Source organism: Anabrus simplex, chromosome 8 (assembly GCF_040414725.1).
Source record: "Anabrus simplex isolate iqAnaSimp1 chromosome 8, ASM4041472v1, whole genome shotgun sequence".
In the NCBI taxonomy this organism is placed as follows: Eukaryota; Metazoa; Arthropoda; class Insecta; order Orthoptera; family Tettigoniidae; genus Anabrus; species Anabrus simplex.
Genome location: NC_090272.1, coordinates 43,299,390 through 43,317,119, shown reverse-complemented (window position 1 = coordinate 43,317,119; position 17,730 = coordinate 43,299,390). Strand labels below are relative to the sequence as shown.

The window sequence follows — 17,730 nt, the reverse complement described above, 5'->3', positions numbered from 1 at the left end:
CAATATATTTATCTCCTTCTTCGCTCCCGATCAAAATATCCTTCTCTGCAACTGTCGATTCTAGGTCCGCCCAACACTCCCGTTCCATTGCCTCCTACAACAACAACAGGTTCATGATGCAAATTTTCAACACGTTGCGAATAACAATTCCACCCATTAACTCTAGCACCCCACTCAAACATAAGTCTGTGTGTCGTTAGCCTTTCACATTTATAAAAAAAATCATATATTTTCCTTAACTTTTGAACATTACATACATCAGTTCTAAACAACCTCAGAAGGCGTTGTAAAGGGCCAGGACTTTCACAATAATTGATCCATGTAAAAGCACACATAGTAAAAATTTGCCCATCATTCCATTCACCATTTGCTACAATATCATAAATATACCGCGGCCAACAGTACTCCTTAGCAGTAGCCTCCTCGTACTCAATAAAGGACAATAACCTGAAATCAAGCATAGGCATCAGGTTTCAAACTTGACAACTTCATTAATACAATGAAAACACTACAAACATTTTAAATGACAAGAGGAAAAGCAGAGAAATGATAGGCACATGAAAGAAGACAATCAGTCATCAGCGATCTGCGTTTAGAGTTGTCGCTGAGGTGGTAGTTCCATTACAATGTTTACCACCAATACAAGTCTTCAAATTGCCTAGGCCATCATCAGTTAATGAAGACTGCAGTACCATGGTTTCAGCAAAAGTACAAGCATCAGTAAAATACATATATCTTCACTATAGACGGTTATGCCCTTCACCGTTCACCCTACAATCCTCTGTGAATTAACCATGTCTCTTCAAAGCCCTCTTTTCGCAACTAGCTCTGTGGTTTCCTTTAGTTCTACACCTCTGACTTTTAAGTGTTGGTGGTGGTGATTATTGTTTTAAGAGGAAGTACAACTAGGCAACCATCCTCTATATAACACTCATCAGAGGGAAGAAATGGAAGGGACGCAACACTTTGAAAAGTGAAGATATCGGCCAAAGGAAGATAAAGGCCATGAAAATGAAAGACTTCCTAGGATTCGCAACCTAGTACCGTCAGGGTCGAAAAGAACAAAAGCTGACCAAGGGAGGTCTGATAAAATAGATGAAAGCAAGGTGCCTGACAAGTAATTGGACGCAATGCCAGTACTCAGCTAAGGGCCCCGTGGTCACCAACCCACGCTTGGAGCCACTAGAGCCATTTTTAGTCGTCTCTTATGACAGGCAGGAGATACTGTGGGTGTTATTCTACCCCCCTCCAAAGGTGAACCTGACCTTAAAATCCCCGAGAACTCTGTCTAATCATTGTTCTGATCTCATCCTACCTCTCTTACCCTCCATAACTAAGTCCATTATTCTCCTAGGAATCATCTTCATCCATTAGTTCATCCTGTGGGTGGGAGCAATAGAACAAAACCCACAATATCCCCTGTCATAAGAGGCGACTAAAAGGGGCCCTGGAATTGGGAGCATGGGTTGGCGACCACGAGGCCCTTAGCTGAGTCCTAGCATTGCTTCCACTTACTTGTGCCAGGCTCCTCACAATCTATCCTATCCAACTTCCCTTGGTCAACTCTTGTTCTTTTCTAACTCAGATGGTATTACATATGGAGGTCTAGGGAGTATTTCATTTTCCTGCCCCTTATGACCCTTTTCTTTCTTTGACAGGTTCCTTCATTTTTCGAAGTGTCGGATCCCAGGACCAATTGCTAGGCCACTCAACCTTTGCCCGTGGTTCACGAACTAGGATGTGACTACAGAAACCCACACCATGAACCCATACAGTATATACAGATAATATTTACAACCACACAAGTCTTAAAATTCCTCAGCCTACATATGAGAATGTGTAACCTAATCAATGAAGGAGAAGCAGTATACAATAGGCTATACATATATACTGTAATGCTTACAACCACACAAGTCTTCAAACCAAAATACCTAGGCCAACACATGGCATACAATCAACCAATGAAGAAAATATATTGGTGCCAGCAAATACGACAAGCAATCATGCAGTCTATACAACTGCACAAGTCTTAAAACTACCTAAGCCTGCGTATAGCTAACCTGATAATAAATTCTAGCAAAATTAACACTGTTTACATACACAATTGTTACTGGCATTTGAATTTATTTAAATGTTTTTGTCATGTCCAGCTGAATACTTTTCCTCAACCAAATGTTTACACTCTCTTAAATGAGAAATGGAAGAGTTGCCTGCAAATTTACATTTTCAAGACAATGTTTCCTACAAAAGGAGTAAGCTGCCTGGAGAATAAACCTTTAAAGCTATTTACTAATGCTTCTGTATGACCATATTTGTCCAAAAATATATACAATGGGTCATGAATATGAAGCAGAAAATCTTTCAGTTGTTTACTGGCATACTGCAAGTTAGGTGATGAACTGTTTTCTTTGAAATATGTAAATAAATGGCCTTTAGTCAAGTTAGGTAAATATAGATTTCCCTTGCACACATCACACTCATTATTTATACCTAAAACTTTCAAAATATATCCTTCTACATATGTCACAGCTTGATTGTCTTCTAATAGTTCAGAGTGGGATTCACTGGTCTGACTTGAGACAGTAATTTATACCTTCACAATCAACAGAGCCAGTGCCACTTACATACTCCTGGATTGTCATCATCAGCACTTTTAAAAACTGATATAAATTGCTAAGGGGAAAACAATTATCACTCTCACACTTACCCATATTCTTGAAGGGCAAAGCCATATTATTTCCAATACAAGTTTTTAAAAGCATTACAAACTAAAAACATGTGGATTTGTGTTGGAAATGACATGCTGTCATATGCAAAATAATGCATTCTCTAAGGGCTCCTGATTGAGAGCTTTCATATTACCTAAAATACCTGAATCCTACTTTCTTCTACCTATTCCAAAAAAAATTAATAGATCTTATAGTAATCTGCCACCCATCAATGAAACTGAATGTGCATGTCTTATCTCTACCAGTTTTAAGGTCTCTTATTTTCCAGGTACCTATTATCTGCGCACTTTTTAGTGATAGATTTACACCCTAGTGCTGAAGCGGTCGACTTTGGTTATCTTCGAGATTCGTATTGACAACCTTTGAAACACAAACTAAGAATCGCTTATCATCGCTGTGCGCCATCTGGCGTACACTTTAAGTACTCGTACTGTTGGTGTTTACACAGCAAAGCTAAACTATAGAATTCATGCTAGGAACACTTTTCGCAACGGGAAACGTTATATAGTATTAAATATTGTGTGTGTGACACAGTTGTTTGCTTAAAATAATAAAGGTTTATAAAATTCATATCGATCAATCATATTATCGATTCAATTCAGATTTCATTTCCATTCAGTTGGCAGTATTAACGGAACCCTTCTTACTTCTCCAACGAGTACAAAAATCTATCACTAAAAAGTGCGCGGATAATATCTCTTTTAGAATAGTGTTCCAAAACTCAATGTGTGGAGAATTTCCTGAAAGGGCACATCTATACATCTTACTTTCATGGGCATTCTGGTTACAACTGTTCAAAGAATCCAGAAGGTTGTCACTTGCTTCTACAAATTCTGCTGTGTACATAGCTTCTGAGGGCAACACTTTGAGTAGCTACAAATGTTTCAATTACAGCTGCCACAGTATGGCTTAACTGTGCAGCAGCAACTTTAACTTTCATTCACATAGCTATCCTGGAAGTTGAAATGTTGTTTTCTCAGTTTGGGCAAAAAGGACACATTTATAGGAAGGGGTGTTAGGGATTGCAATAACTTACCAAGGGAAATGTTCAATAAATTTCCAATTTCTTTGAAATCATTTAGGAAAAGGCTAGGAAAACAACAGATAGGGAATCTGCCACCTGGGCGACTGCCCTAAATGCAGATCAGTATTGATTGATTGATTGATTGATTTAAATCTTTTCCCTTGGTCTATATTGAATGTATTTAAATGTTACCACCCTGTGATCATTAACCTGAATCTTATTTTCAATTAAGGCATTTCTGGTATTTTTCAGAAGGGGAACATGATACATGATAACAATTGGTTCACTATTCACAAGAAAATGGAATGGACTGGGTCTTTCTAAATTACCTTAACAATGCTTTCTGATTTCTCGAGCCATGGTCACAAATTGTGCAAACAACTTTCAACCCTTACTTATAACAAATTCAATCAGCTGTTGTAAGGCTACATTACATGCTGGTACTGAATTTGTGGTAAAATAATAGGCAGTTACACTATGTGTTTCCAAGTTCTGTGAATACCTCTTAACATGAAAACTAATGCATGATTTGCTAGAGCAGATGGCCTTCCTAAAGGACCAAGATCTTCATACCCACATATAGGCCTACCTTGTTTATTAGCCTCATAATATAACCCCTTTTCTAATGACATTTCATCAAATAGGAGGGCACATTATTAATCAATATCAGACATTTTGGAACCTCTACTTTCAGCACTTCAACTATGGATGGATTCAGACCAGTGTCATAAGGTATTTGAGATGGTAAAGAGTTCAAAGGCCTGACAGAGGGAAGATTATCGAGTAACCAAATATTGATATATGTAAGGCCCACATTTATAAATAGAAAGTGCCATAACCTTATCCTCATTCCACCACATACCAGACAGAGCTTTGTTAGCATTCTGTAACTGAGCACAGATATAAATGATTTACTGACAAAAAATGATAGGCCTACTCACCTTCGTCCATAATAGTTTGTGTGTTTTCTCCAATCTCAACCACTTCAACATCACTTAATACTGACAGATCTAGATTACAAATCCTGTTTGTGAAATTACTGAAATTTCATTTAGGCCTACTTTTCTATTTTATGCCATGCTAATACTTGACACAGGCATGTCCAAGTTACAGGGATTATAGGGGATACTTTCCAGATGTTTAATATGAAGATAAAGTTGGAATTCAAGAGGACAGATTGGGGAAAATATTAATTTATAGCACAAGGAGTAAGGGATTGGAATAAATTATCAAGGGAAATGTTAAATAAATGTCCTGAAAATATCAAAGAAAAAGGCAGGTAAACATTCATAGGTAATCTGCCACCTGGGCAACCACCCTAAATGCAGATCATTGATTGATTGATTGAATAACATTATAATTTAATTGGTGCCTAGTGTGCCGTAGTTAATAAGGTCCCTCTCAAGAAAATGAACTTCACAAACATAAAAACTAGAACAATTTACACCATCACTCACACGACGACACACATGCTTCCACTGCTTCAGATAATCCTTATTTATAAAAATGCTTATTCTTGATGTTGAGATTGCCAGTCATATCGACATAATAGCCACTTGTACATGCTGAAAACTTGCAGGAGTACTTTAACCTCAAGGTGTTACCTCCCTGAAATAAAGAACATGACGTTTATAAACAAAGTTTCAATACCGAAAACAAAGAAATGGAAGGAATGAAAACGTATACCGGTACTTTAATACACTATTTACAATTATATTTCCATAGCTTACCTTCGCTGTATTTAGCATCTTCGGGCAGAAAATAACAATGTTTTTGTTCTGGTTACATGTAGCTTACAATGAAATTGCAAAACTACAGAACGCAAGCATACAGCAACACTTGGACATTAAGCGTACCGTATCGAAAAACTTGTTCCTTCTTCGTCGCAACTTCTCATAACCATACACAACAAAGAGAAATACACAATCAAACAGTATTAAACACTAAACAGTCTTGTCTTGATCGTATAATTTAATGGGCTTCGCTTGGGAGCGGTATACCCAGCAACACTAAACAGTACAGAACTGAATCGCCATTTTTCATTTTACGAGCATAGGCCACAAGGCAAGTCAGCCAATCAAGACGCGACTCTACACCCTGCAGCGCTTCCAAGTGGTCTGGAGCTGAAATACGGCCTGTATACGCTACGCTACTGCACTATGGCCTGATTTCTATCGTTCGTGTCGGTGTTGTATGTACTAGATTATAGACATCTGCGATTATATATAATATCTATCGAGTAAACTGAAGATATTTAATAGTGGGAGGAAAATATACTCCGTTGGATAAAAATGAAAAATAAGGTTGAGTTGGAGTAATTTTTCTATTCTTCTACTATACCTATGTTATCACTCTTAAAATTACGACAAACACTATGAAATAAATTTGGAATCCATTTTGGTTCTTCGTAGCCCGAAATACAACAGATTTTATATCTACAAATTTTTGGAAGATTCCCTGATGGCGGGGAGTCTATATTTAAAAAAGTGTTAAATTAGTGATGGGCTAGCCATAGCCACGAGTATATTCGAGTCCAAGCATCCTATATCGTAGTGCTGGGCGAAACAGTTGCCCTCATACAACGGTTGCAAAGTAACGTACTTCTACCGAACAAATGAGGGAGTGCGCGGCAACGCCTCACATCTTTCCTTGTACCGGCCAGTCAATGATGTATATCATTCTATCCAATATAAACACAAATGATATGAATGAATTGAATTCATTTACGAATTTCACAGTCATATAGCATAACCATTGGATATATAAAGATATATAAAGATTACAACGCGACCAAGAATGTAGTTTTCTAACCACCCCAAGCCAAGAAAAAGGTTGTCTTACAAAACTGATAACAGCTTTTTTCCTTGGGAACATCAAATTATTATTATTATTATTATTATTATCTTTTTTTTTTTTTTTTTTTTTTTTTTGCTATTTGCTTTACGTCGCACCTACACAGGTAGGTCTTATGGCGACGGTGGGATAGGCGTAGGAATGGGAAGGAAGCGGCCGTGGCATTAATTAAGGCACAGCCCCAACATTTGCCTGGTGTGAAAATGGGAAACCCGGAAAACCATCTTCAGGGCTGCCGACAGTGAGGTTCGAACCCACCACCTCCCGATTACTGGATACTGGCCGCACTTAAGCGACTGCAGCTATCGAGCTCGGTAAATTCTTAAATTTATAAATAAGTTAATGTATAAAACATAACATTGTATATTGTGTTAAAATTTGGATTCGATCTGATGTGTTTTGAGAAATAATTTTTTAACTTGACGTATTGTTGAAACACGTTTAAAAACGGGCACTTCCTGCGTTCCATTTGCCATAAAAAATACTAAAGTACAAATTTAAAATTCCAAACGTTCGTGACTACCGTGAAATAAAACGAGGAAAATTATGGTGTAATTGGAGTTTATAGGCTTACTGGTTATACCATCAACAACATTTGAATGACCATAATAGTTTAGTCGACAGTAGTAATATAACTTTCTTGTTTCTAACACTCTTCTAACCTACTACTATACAATGTTACCTATTCAGACTACTGGAAATGTGGGTTAGAAGAATTTAAAATTACCGTGTGCTTGAAAATCTACTAACGTACATTCCAGAAATTACAAATAAATGTGTCCGAATATCAACAAAATTTACAAATCTATAACAAAATAATCTTAAATTATTGTACTTCCTGCGACCTAGAGGTGGAATAATGCTCGTAGTTCGCTTCCTTCTTTAAACTGGGGCAGTATTATGCCTTGATAAATACCTATGTTTTTAGTTGTTCGTAAAAGGTTGATTCTCAACTCACGATTGCCTTTGTGAGTGTGCCTGTCATTACAGAGTCGGATTTGAAGTCATGCTATGTTTTCGTATTAGTTTTAAATGTTAAATGTCACGGCATCTAAAGATCCACTACTTCTGTATTTCATGTCTGAATGGAGGCTAATTAGAATAACTAACAAAATTAACTCTAAAAATACTCAACTAATTGCACCTTACAACACTCGAGCCATAGAACTGGTGTAGCACTGTCTATTATGGCTCTCGGTGACGTCAGGCGCATCATTCAATAGCAGGGCAGCTCTCCAGAACAGCCTATCTCACCTGTGAGTTACACTGGAAAACCCCAGTGTCAAAAACGTAACTATTGCGGAAGGCAGTTTTGTATACGTACCGGTATCGGTTGTGAAACTTGAAACTCCACTTGATCTGTGCTGGCGAAGAACGCAACAGCAAAGCGCAACTGCAACTGTTATTTTCTCGCAACGGTTTCATTCGACAACGGTTGTGTTCCGGAAACGGTTGCGATAAAACGGTTGCGTTGTATCTGTCCCAGCCCTACTATAGGCACCGTGCGTGTCGCTCTAGCGGCCGGGCGGAGAACAACAAGTGAGACAGACTCCAGACTCGCAGTAGCTGTTCTGAGTGAGCGTGTAGTTACTCCGATGAAAATGGCAGAGAAAAGGAGATCAAGTAAACGCAATTGTTGTGTTGTCGGATGTTCCAATACTTACGCAAATACAGGAAGTGAAGTACAATTTTATTGTTTTCCAAAACGAGCGATAGAAGTGGACCGAAGGAGGCGATGGATACAAGCAGTTAACCGAACGAAGTAAGTAGGTCTACACATACGTACTGCACATGTTTGCAACAAGTTCAATTGATCCGATTTAATTTCATTTTGGTTTTAATTTTTAGCACTGATGGATCACTTTGGCAACCCACGACTTACTCAAGAATATGTAGTGCACATTTCAGCGGAAACAGAAGATCTGGACATCCACTAGGTCCAGCCTATGTTCCGACAATATTTCCGGATGAATACAAGAAGAGGAATGTGTCGCCGGGGCCCAGCTTACAGCGCTTTCGTAGACAACTCAAGCGATTGAAAAAGGAAGAATCAGACGGAAAATTTTCGAGTACAGTATGCCCAAGTAACATAACCAAGGATGCATCCGTGGGAACAGAGGCATCTGATTTTCATTGTTCAGACTTCATGTTTTCTTGTTCAATACATGAAAACGACGTAAATACACAAACATGTATTCCACTTAATTTCGGTCTGGGAGGGGACATTACGAAACATGATCAAATGTGTGGAACGGAATACGATCATGCAGACATCAAGGGTTCAGGTTTCCAAGGCTACAATTCCATAAGGAACAACACACAAATGCGTGATTTAACAGGTGTGAACTTCAACGTCTTTGCCTTGCTGCTTGCGTTATTACCAAACTGTAACGTTTCGAAATTATGTAAAGAAACCAGATTACTGATTTTCCTAGTGAAAATGAAAACCGGACTGTCCTATTCTGCTTTGAGAGTGCTGTTCGGTGTTCACAGGACAACAATTTCACGTATTTTTACGACCGTGCTTATGCAACTGACACTGCGTACGAAACATTTCATATTCTGGCCTAGTAAGGAAAGTGTTCAAGAAACAATGCCTTCAGCATTCAAGAGAAATTACGGTAATTGTCGAGTCATTATTGACTGCACGGATTTTAGGGTTGAACAGCCTCCCCAAGTAGATCAGAGAGTGTATTTCTATTCTCAATACAAGGGTTGCTACACTGCAAAAGTTTTAATTGCAATCACGCCTAGTGGTGTGATCATCTTTAAATCTAAATGTTACGGTGGAAGAGCTAGCGACTCATTCATAACAACCGACAGTGGTTTAGTAACTTTCCTTCAACCTGGCGATGAGGTCATGGGTGATAAAGGATTTCCTGGCATCAGAACTAACTGATCTGGCCGCGGTGTGGTAATCGTGACACCACCGTTCTTACATGACGGGAGATTAACAGTTGAGGAAGTTGAGAGTACTTACAATATTGCGAGTGTTAGAATTCACGTAGAAAGGTGTATTCAAAGAATTAAAATATACAATATATTACAGAAATTGCCAACAGAACTTTTTCCACACGTGGATGACATCGTGCATATGTGTTGCGTGTTAACGAATTTGCAACCTCCAATAATTAAAGAATAGTTTAAGAATTGTTCTACCATCAGTTTGTTTTATATATTCTCTGTTTACATTTTGATCTGTTCAACGTTCAAAACACAAGAATTGGCAAATAAATACTTAATTATTTTTATCATTATTATTATTAGGGATACCGCTAATGTTTGGCAAGTAATTATTGAAATAGAACTTTGTCATTTTGGTGAGATATTTCTCGACATACTTATTGTCCTGATAAATAGGTATTGTCAACTGTTGTGCTTTGCTATATACATATAGATCACATTTTTCCAAGCCAGTTATGTACATCAGTATTTGTATTTGTGTGTAATACATATGACTTGTCTTTAACTGTATGTTATTTTGCTCGTCAAAGTAAAGATAACGTACTCGCACATTTCCTGACTCATCTACTATTGGTTTATCTTTACACGAAGATGGACACTTAACTTCTAACACTCTGTCAGCTACATTTCCTCTGAGAACTATGCCATCTGGAGATCCACAAATCCAAGGTTGTTTCTTGTGGATTATTAACCCACATCGAATAACACGAACACCAAATGAACTTCCATAGCATTCTATTGCTTCACTTTCCATTTCACTTCCGTAAGAAAGATTGTTCAAAGCAGCTCTCCCAATTGGAGATTCAGTTACAAATGCGAGAGCTAAAGTATCGAAGTTATATCGCGTAGTTTTGATCCGATGTGCTTTCGTGCTAGCAGATATTCTTATCTTTCTTTCTTGAAACCACCGAGGGCTTCCTGATTGAGATAGAGTATCCAGGGAGATTTTAATTATATGATCTGTATCAACCTGCACTTTGCTGGTTAAAAACATTTCGTCACTCACAGTGCGAAAGGTGTATTTGTCTGGCAAGCGCACGTCGTTAGAGACTTGTAAATGTAATAGGTGTGTCACAATTTCCTCACATTCTTCTCTCTCCACATCATTCACTACCCTGTCTATCAATGAGATGACTACGGCCCTGCACGATTGTTCGATTTCAGTACTTGCTTCTGCTCGAAGCATTGTACGAAGACTGCAAGGGATGTGTTTTAAAATATTCTCAGTTAATTCGAAGGGGGGAAGAGATGTCCTCAAAGTCTTTTTACCGAACAGTTCTTCTACGCGTTTGCCTTTTCTATATTTTTCTGTTGACATTGTTTTCGGGCTCGGTTTTCCCCATTGTTGCGGACGGTCTGTTTTGGAGACAACATTTTCATTATTTATATAATACACTACCGCAGCCACGTGTTTGCAAGTTCCTCTGGCGCCGGCAGGACAGGAACATTCGCTGGTAGAGACATTACGATTCTGGTCAATCTGAACACAAAATAAAAATGCGTACAACTTAGCAAACATGCATTAACTAATCCTTACTAAATAAACTTTATAAATTGTTACCTAACTACATCTTGCCTACCTCAAGTTTCACGATATAAGGCGGCAAATTGCCAGACGTTTGTCGGGTGACTTTTCCTGTGATGTATCCGAAACCATTCGAAATTAACTCTTCAACGCCGTTCACGTGGCCACTGACAACAAGGTTTCTTCCTTTATTGCATGATGATTCACTTAGATCCCCGAATTGAATCGCTTTAAACCCGCAACTTGTTCGAATGTCACACATGTTGTACTGAGACTCTCGCACTACACCTCACCTCTTGTTTCAAAACGGGCCACTATGTAGCGCTAGTAGTAGCATTTCGATGTATCTGCACGGTGCCTATACTGAAATTCAAGTCAAGAGCTTAGGAAAAGTATCCTTCCGCATGTGAGCACGTCCCTTGTTCCCCCTTCCCGTCTCGTCAACGTTCTCTATCTCCGCCACAACCAGCTTATCATTAACGCCATGCGTCCATCTGACAAGTACAGTACTTCATTCTGAAATAGTGAAGCATCAAACGAAATCACTGCCTTTCACATTACGTACTATAACTATTTATTCCTTTATTGCCCATGTAAAACCTACAGATTACTGACGAATACCGAGGCAAGAGAAGCAAGGTTTATGTTTATTTCATAATGCAATGTGTGTGAGGCACATGGAGACTTACAACATAAGTATACGATTCCGCTCTCGTGCAACGACTGTCAGTGGCAGTTTCTCACAGTTAAAAAAACTGAAAAACCCACCCGTGAGTGGGATTGCAAAATACAATGCTTCCAGGAATGTTATAAATATTGTAGTCTCGTCATTCGGAAGGTAAAAACGAACTCATGATCCTCTCATGACAACATTTCTGCAGGTAGGGGGCGGTTACTTATTATTATTACTATTATTATTAGTATTATCATCATCATCATCATCGAATAAGCCAACGATCCTATTCCCATACCGTGTTAAGGCCCTTCCTGTTTTATCTACGGCGAGTGCTGAGCTGACATATCGATCTTTCGCTGGAGACTTGGATTTTCCGTGGAGTTTAAATTTCATTCTATTCTTTATTCAAATAGTTATTTCATTCCTGCCCGGTAAGGGGCAAGCGGGCCACCAGCTAAACATGTAGCTCTTTGGCCGGTGAGTGAGTACATAAAAGTAGAATTTTGGAACACATACATAGAAGTATGTCTCGTACATACTGAAAACAAAACATAATCAAATACAGATTGAAACAGAGAAAATGTAAAACAGACACAAGTATATAACAAGGAAATATTATGTGATTTCTTCCATGTCAGTCTATTTTGCATTGATTTCGATTGGCACACAAAGTATAAATGCACAACACATCGTACTGAGAGAGAAATGTCTTCAGTTCATCTTGACGTACGATACGAAAAACACTATGGTGGAAGCAGAAAGAAATGGACGAACACTAGAGAAACAATGAATACGCGAAAAACACAGAATGATTGAAAATGAACACGGATAGAGATGACACTGGTAGTGTCGTAAAGCACTCAGACACAGATATTGGAGGCCGGTACCACTGCCGCGAGAAGCATCATAATATCCAGTAAAAGAAAAGTTAGAATAAAAAGGCAGTGGGACAGAGGGGGAAGTTACGTGATAGGGGTGGGGAAAAGGTAAGAGATAGCAGGAGAGCGGTCATTATTAAGGATAGCGGTGGCAAGAGGAGAAAGGTTGAGGGCTTCTTTAATCGCAGAATGATTGATGGCTAGGGCAGATTGTAAGTATTTGAGACGAAGATCATGGACATGAGTAAGGATGGTGGGGAAAGAATAAAGAGGTTGGAAGTCAGCAGAAGGGGTGTCAAAGGGGAGACGGCATGCAATACGCATAGCATGTCTGTCAAGTTTAAGCAAGGTCACGTATTGTTGTCTGTCAGCTGTGAGCCAGGTCAATGAACTGTATGTTACGACAGGGCGGATAAAAGATTTATAAACTGTGAGGATTTGGGAAGGACGGAGGCCCCACGTTTTACCAGTAAGAATACAGAGGGCTCGGAAGCGTTGAAGGGCACGTTTGTAGACTTGTGTTAAATGATGTTTCCAATGAAGGTTGTTCTGGAATTGAATACCAAGGTAGATTAGGGTATTAGTTTCTGTTAGTGGAGTATCATACAACGTTAAAAGAACTCGGTGACGGGGTCTAGTGAGGCGGGATTTTTTCCGAAATACAATAAATTGGGTCTTGGTGGGATTAACAGCAATATGCCAGGCGTCGAACCAGGATTCGAGATCGGAGAGGTAGGTCTGTAAATAACGGGTAAGAGTAACAGTAGTAGGTGTAAGTGCAAGGATAGCCAGATCATCGGCATATTGATAGAGTCTTAAAGGGGGGTCGGGATGTGGGATATCATAAGTATATAAAGTATATATAAGAGGGGAAAGGGGGGAACCTTGGGCTACGCCCGCAGTCATACGAAAGGAATAGGAACGGGTACCACGGATGAGGATCTGTGCTGATCGATGTTGAAGATAGTTGAAAATAAATCGAATGATTGTGATAGGAATGGGAAGATGGCGTAACTTAAAAAGCAACCCAGCATGCCAGACTGAATCAAAAGCCTTATTCACATCGAGGCAAACTAAAGCGGCAGTTTTACGGGGGCGAAGATAGGCATTGAGAGAAGAGGAGATGTGAAAGAGGTGATCTTGAGTGGAATGATGGGATCGAAAACCGGCTTGAGAGGATGGAATAAGACCTAGAGAGTCGAGATAGGAGGAAAGTCTCCTACTCAGAATCCCTTCTAGGATCTTGCTGAGGACAGGGAGTAAGGAGATTGGGCGATAAGACCGAATGTCAGATGGGAGTTTATGGGGTTTTAGGAATAAGAGAACATCCGGGAGATAGTAGGTTCGAATCCCACTATCAGCAGCCCTGAAGATGGTTTTCCGTGGTTTCCCATTTTCACACCAGGCAAATGCTGGGGCTGTACCTTAATTAAGGCCACGGCCGCTTCCTTCAAACTCCTAGGCCTTTCCTATCCCATCGTCGCCATAAGACCTATCTGTGTCGGTGCGACGTAAAGCCCCTAGCAAAAAGGAATAAGAGAAGATTGGCGTTACCCCAATGATCGGGGTACGCGCCTGTATAGAGAATGTAGGTGTAAATAATGCTAAGAAGATCAAAAAGAATAGGAGGGGCTTCTTGAATATGACGATATGAGATGGTATCTGAACCAGGGGAGGTGTTTTTCCGATGTTTCAGGAAAAGCCGGATATTAGTGGGTGTAATGGGAGCATTTAATGGATGAGTATAATCAACATGAGAAAAATGGAGGAATGAAGGTTGAAGTTCAGGGAGGGTAGGATCAGAGTAAGCAATGATTGTGGGTTCGTGAGGATGATGGAAATTAGGAGCGTGGGAGGGGGAAAACACAGTTTGATAATAGTCAGCGAAAAGATTAGCCTTGTCTTGGTCAGTTTGTGGATGATTGGGGGGATGTGTAATAGGGTAGCGAGGAAGAGGGTTGGTAGTTTTGGTTAGTTTTCGAAAAGTCGTCCAAAAACGTCGAGGGTCGTGATAATCAGCTAGCTTAGTACACTTGTCCATCCTCATTTTACGTTTAATAGCTTTAATATATGAGCGCGCGTGGCGTAAAGTTCGGCGGTGTTGTTGAAGCGTAGTAGGATCCCTGGTTCGAGTATATGCAGTAAAGTAGTCATGAGCTAGCTGCAATAAACGGAGAGCTTTGGGGGGGTATAGGAGGTTTGGAGGGGTGGTAGGAGTGACGAGGAATATGAAGAGAATCTGCGGTAAGGATAGCTTGCTCTATTTTAGAAATTAGGGCGAATAGAGTGGGAATATTGGTAGGCGGTACAGCATCACGGAGTAAGTTAGTGAGAGTAGTGCGGTAAGCATTCCAATTAGTGTGATTAAAACGACGAGTAGGGGGAGGGCGGGGAGGGGGTAAGGTCTGACGGGGAAGAACACCAGGAAAGGTGAGAAGGGCTGGGGCATGATCGCTACCTATAGAAACGAGCTGCTGGGTGGTGATAGATATGGCAAGGGAGGGAGAAAGAAGAAGGGCATCAGGGGTGGAATTATTGGCTGGGAGGGTGTGGAAAGGAAAATGGAAGCGCATGCCCCGGAGAGACGTACATAAATTAGTGAACTCGGAGATTTCAGTAGGGGTATATGAAGTAACATTAAGGTCTGCAACTATAATATATTCAGAAAATGTAACGTCTATGTATTTAATGAAATCAGAGGGAATGAAAGGTTTAGACGGTATGTAGATAGTAGCTACCGTAATAGTTTTCTGAGGAGTAATTACTTCGAGTATTAGATATTCAGAGAAATTAGTAGGGAAGTGAAAATAGTGCTGAATAACAGTAAAATCCCGTCTGACGCCGATAGCCACGCCACCACGGCCTTGAGTCGGGCGATCAGCGCGATAGAAAGTAAACCGGGGAAATTGAGGCATTTGGGCCGGCGTCAGAAATGTCTCATTCAGAACAAAAATATCCGGGGCATACAATGAAAGGGAGGTATCCAGCAGCGGCCGATTGGACTTAAGAGATCTTATGTTGGCATAGTAGAGCTTCAATACGCTAACGCATAAAGTGAACAGTACTTAGGGGAAAAAATGCAAAATGCATTTTATTCCCCGAGTACGCCACGTCGACATGAGTGTTCAAAACCAATCGAGCCGCTAGCTGGATCTGATTTAGGATGTGTGGGCGATGGAAGGGGAGGACGTTTTGTAACACCATCGTAATAAAACGAATGATGTTCTCAGAACTCGGGGAGGGGAGGGAGGAGGAAGAGGCAGGGTAGGTAGGTCTTGAGATTGAACAGGGACAACGGTTTCAGGATGATCAGGTTCAGGGGCAGGTTTGGAACGACATTTATAACTGAAAGCAGGATGAGAAAATATTGCAAACTGTGGACTGGGAATCAATCGATCAATATACTGATCTGCATTTAGGGGAGTCGCCCAGGTGGCAGATTCCCTATCCGTTGTTTTCCTAGCCTTTTCTTAAATGTTTTCAAAGAAATTGGAAATTTATTGAACATCTCCCTTGGTAAGTTATTCCAATCCCTAACTCCCCTTCCTATAAATGAATATTTGCCCCAGTTTGTCCTCTTGAATTCCAACTTCATCTTCATATTGTGATCTTTCCTACTTTTAAAGACGCCACTCAAACTTATTCGTCTACTAATGTCATTCCACGCCATCTCTCCGCTGACAGCTCAGAACATACCACTTAGTCGAGCAGCTCGTCTTCTTTCTCCCAGTTCTTCCCAGCTCAAACTTTGCAACATTTTTGTAACGCTGCTCTTTTGTCGGAAATCACCCAGAACAAATCGAGCTGCTTTTCTTCCGAGTTTTTCCAGTTCTTGAATCAGGTAATCCTGGTAAGGGTACCATACACTGGAACCATACTGTAGTTGGGGTCTTACCAGAGACTTATATGCCCTCTCCTTTACATCATTACTACAACCCCTAAACACCCTCATAACCATGTGCAGAGATATGTACCCTTTATTTAAAATCCCATTTATGTGATTACCCCAATGAAGATCTTTCCTTATATTAACATCTAGGTACTTACAATGATCCCCAAAAGGAACTTTCACCCCATCAATGCAGTCATTAAAACTGAGAGGACTTTTCCTATTTGTGAAATTCTCAACCTGACTTTCGACCCCGTTTATCAACATACCATTGCCTGCTGTCCATCTCACAACATTTTCGAGGTCACGCTGCAGTTGCTCACAATCTTGTAACTTATTTATTACTCTATAGAGAATAACATCATCTGCAAAAAGCCTTACCTCTGATTCCACTTGTTTACTCATATCATCTATATACACTGACTGACAGAGCAAATGCAACACCAAGAAGGAGTGGTCAGAACTTTATGCCAATTGCAGGGTAGACTGACGTCACTGAGGTATGCTCATGATGTGAAATGCGCCGCTGTGCTGCGCACGTAGCGAACGATAAATGGGACACGGCGTTGGCGAATGGCCTACTTCGTACCGTGATTTCTCAGCCGACAGTCATTGTAGAACGTGTTGTCGTGTGCCACAGGACACGTGTATAGCTAAGAATGCCAGGCCGCCGTCAACGGAGGCATTTCCAGCAGACAGACGACTTTACGAGGGGTATGGTGATCGGGCTGAGAAGGGCAGGTTGGTCGCTTCGTCAAATCGCAGCCGATACCCATAGGGATGTGTCCACGGTGCAGCGCCTGTGGCGAAGATGGTTGGCGCAGGGACATGTGGCACGTGCGAGGGGTCCAGGCGCAGCCCGAGTGACGTCAGCACGCGAGGATCGGCGCATCCGCCGCCAAGCGGTGGCAGCCCCGCACGCCACGTCAACCGCCATTCTTCAGCTGTTCCAATATCGACCAGAACAATTTCCCGTCGATTGGTTGAAGGAGGCCTGCACTCCCGGCGTCCGCTCAGAAGACTACCATTGACTCCACAGCATAGACGTGCACGCCCTGCATGGTGCCGGGGTAGAGCGACTTGGATGAGGGAATGGCGGAACGTCGTGTTCTCCGATGAGTCACGCTTCTGTTCTGTCAGTGACAGTCACCGCAGACGAGTGTGGCGTCGGCGTTGAGAAAGGTCAAATCCG

At 40.7% G+C, this 17,730-nt stretch overlaps 1 protein-coding gene and 1 long non-coding RNA gene across 3 annotated transcripts in view; both read right to left on the bottom strand.

Annotated features, from left to right (window-relative positions):
* Positions 1-11,452, bottom strand: part of LOC137501852 (cytochrome P450 4c3-like) — a 70,099-nt gene extending 58,647 nt beyond the window's left edge. The window contains exons 1-2 of one of the 2 annotated variants that reach the window (XM_068228957.1): positions 11,151-11,452; positions 8,657-11,050 (exon numbers count right to left, since the gene is read on the bottom strand). In XM_068228957.1, the coding sequence (XP_068085058.1) occupies positions 9,845-11,050; positions 11,151-11,357 (1,413 nt within the window). In that variant the 5' untranslated portion in view covers positions 11,358-11,452 and the 3' untranslated portion in view covers positions 8,657-9,844. Of the gene's footprint in view, positions 1-8,656; positions 11,051-11,150 lie in introns of those variants that run through there. The other variant, XM_068228959.1, reaches the window with a different exon arrangement.
* LOC137501854 (uncharacterized) lies at positions 210-5,696 on the bottom strand. The gene is made up of 3 exons (XR_011018654.1): positions 5,484-5,696; positions 5,211-5,361; positions 210-447 (listed from the first exon to the last, which is right to left on the bottom strand). It is a non-coding gene; the product is annotated as an uncharacterized lncRNA (long non-coding RNA).
* Positions 11,453-17,730: the final 6,278 nt, after the last annotated feature.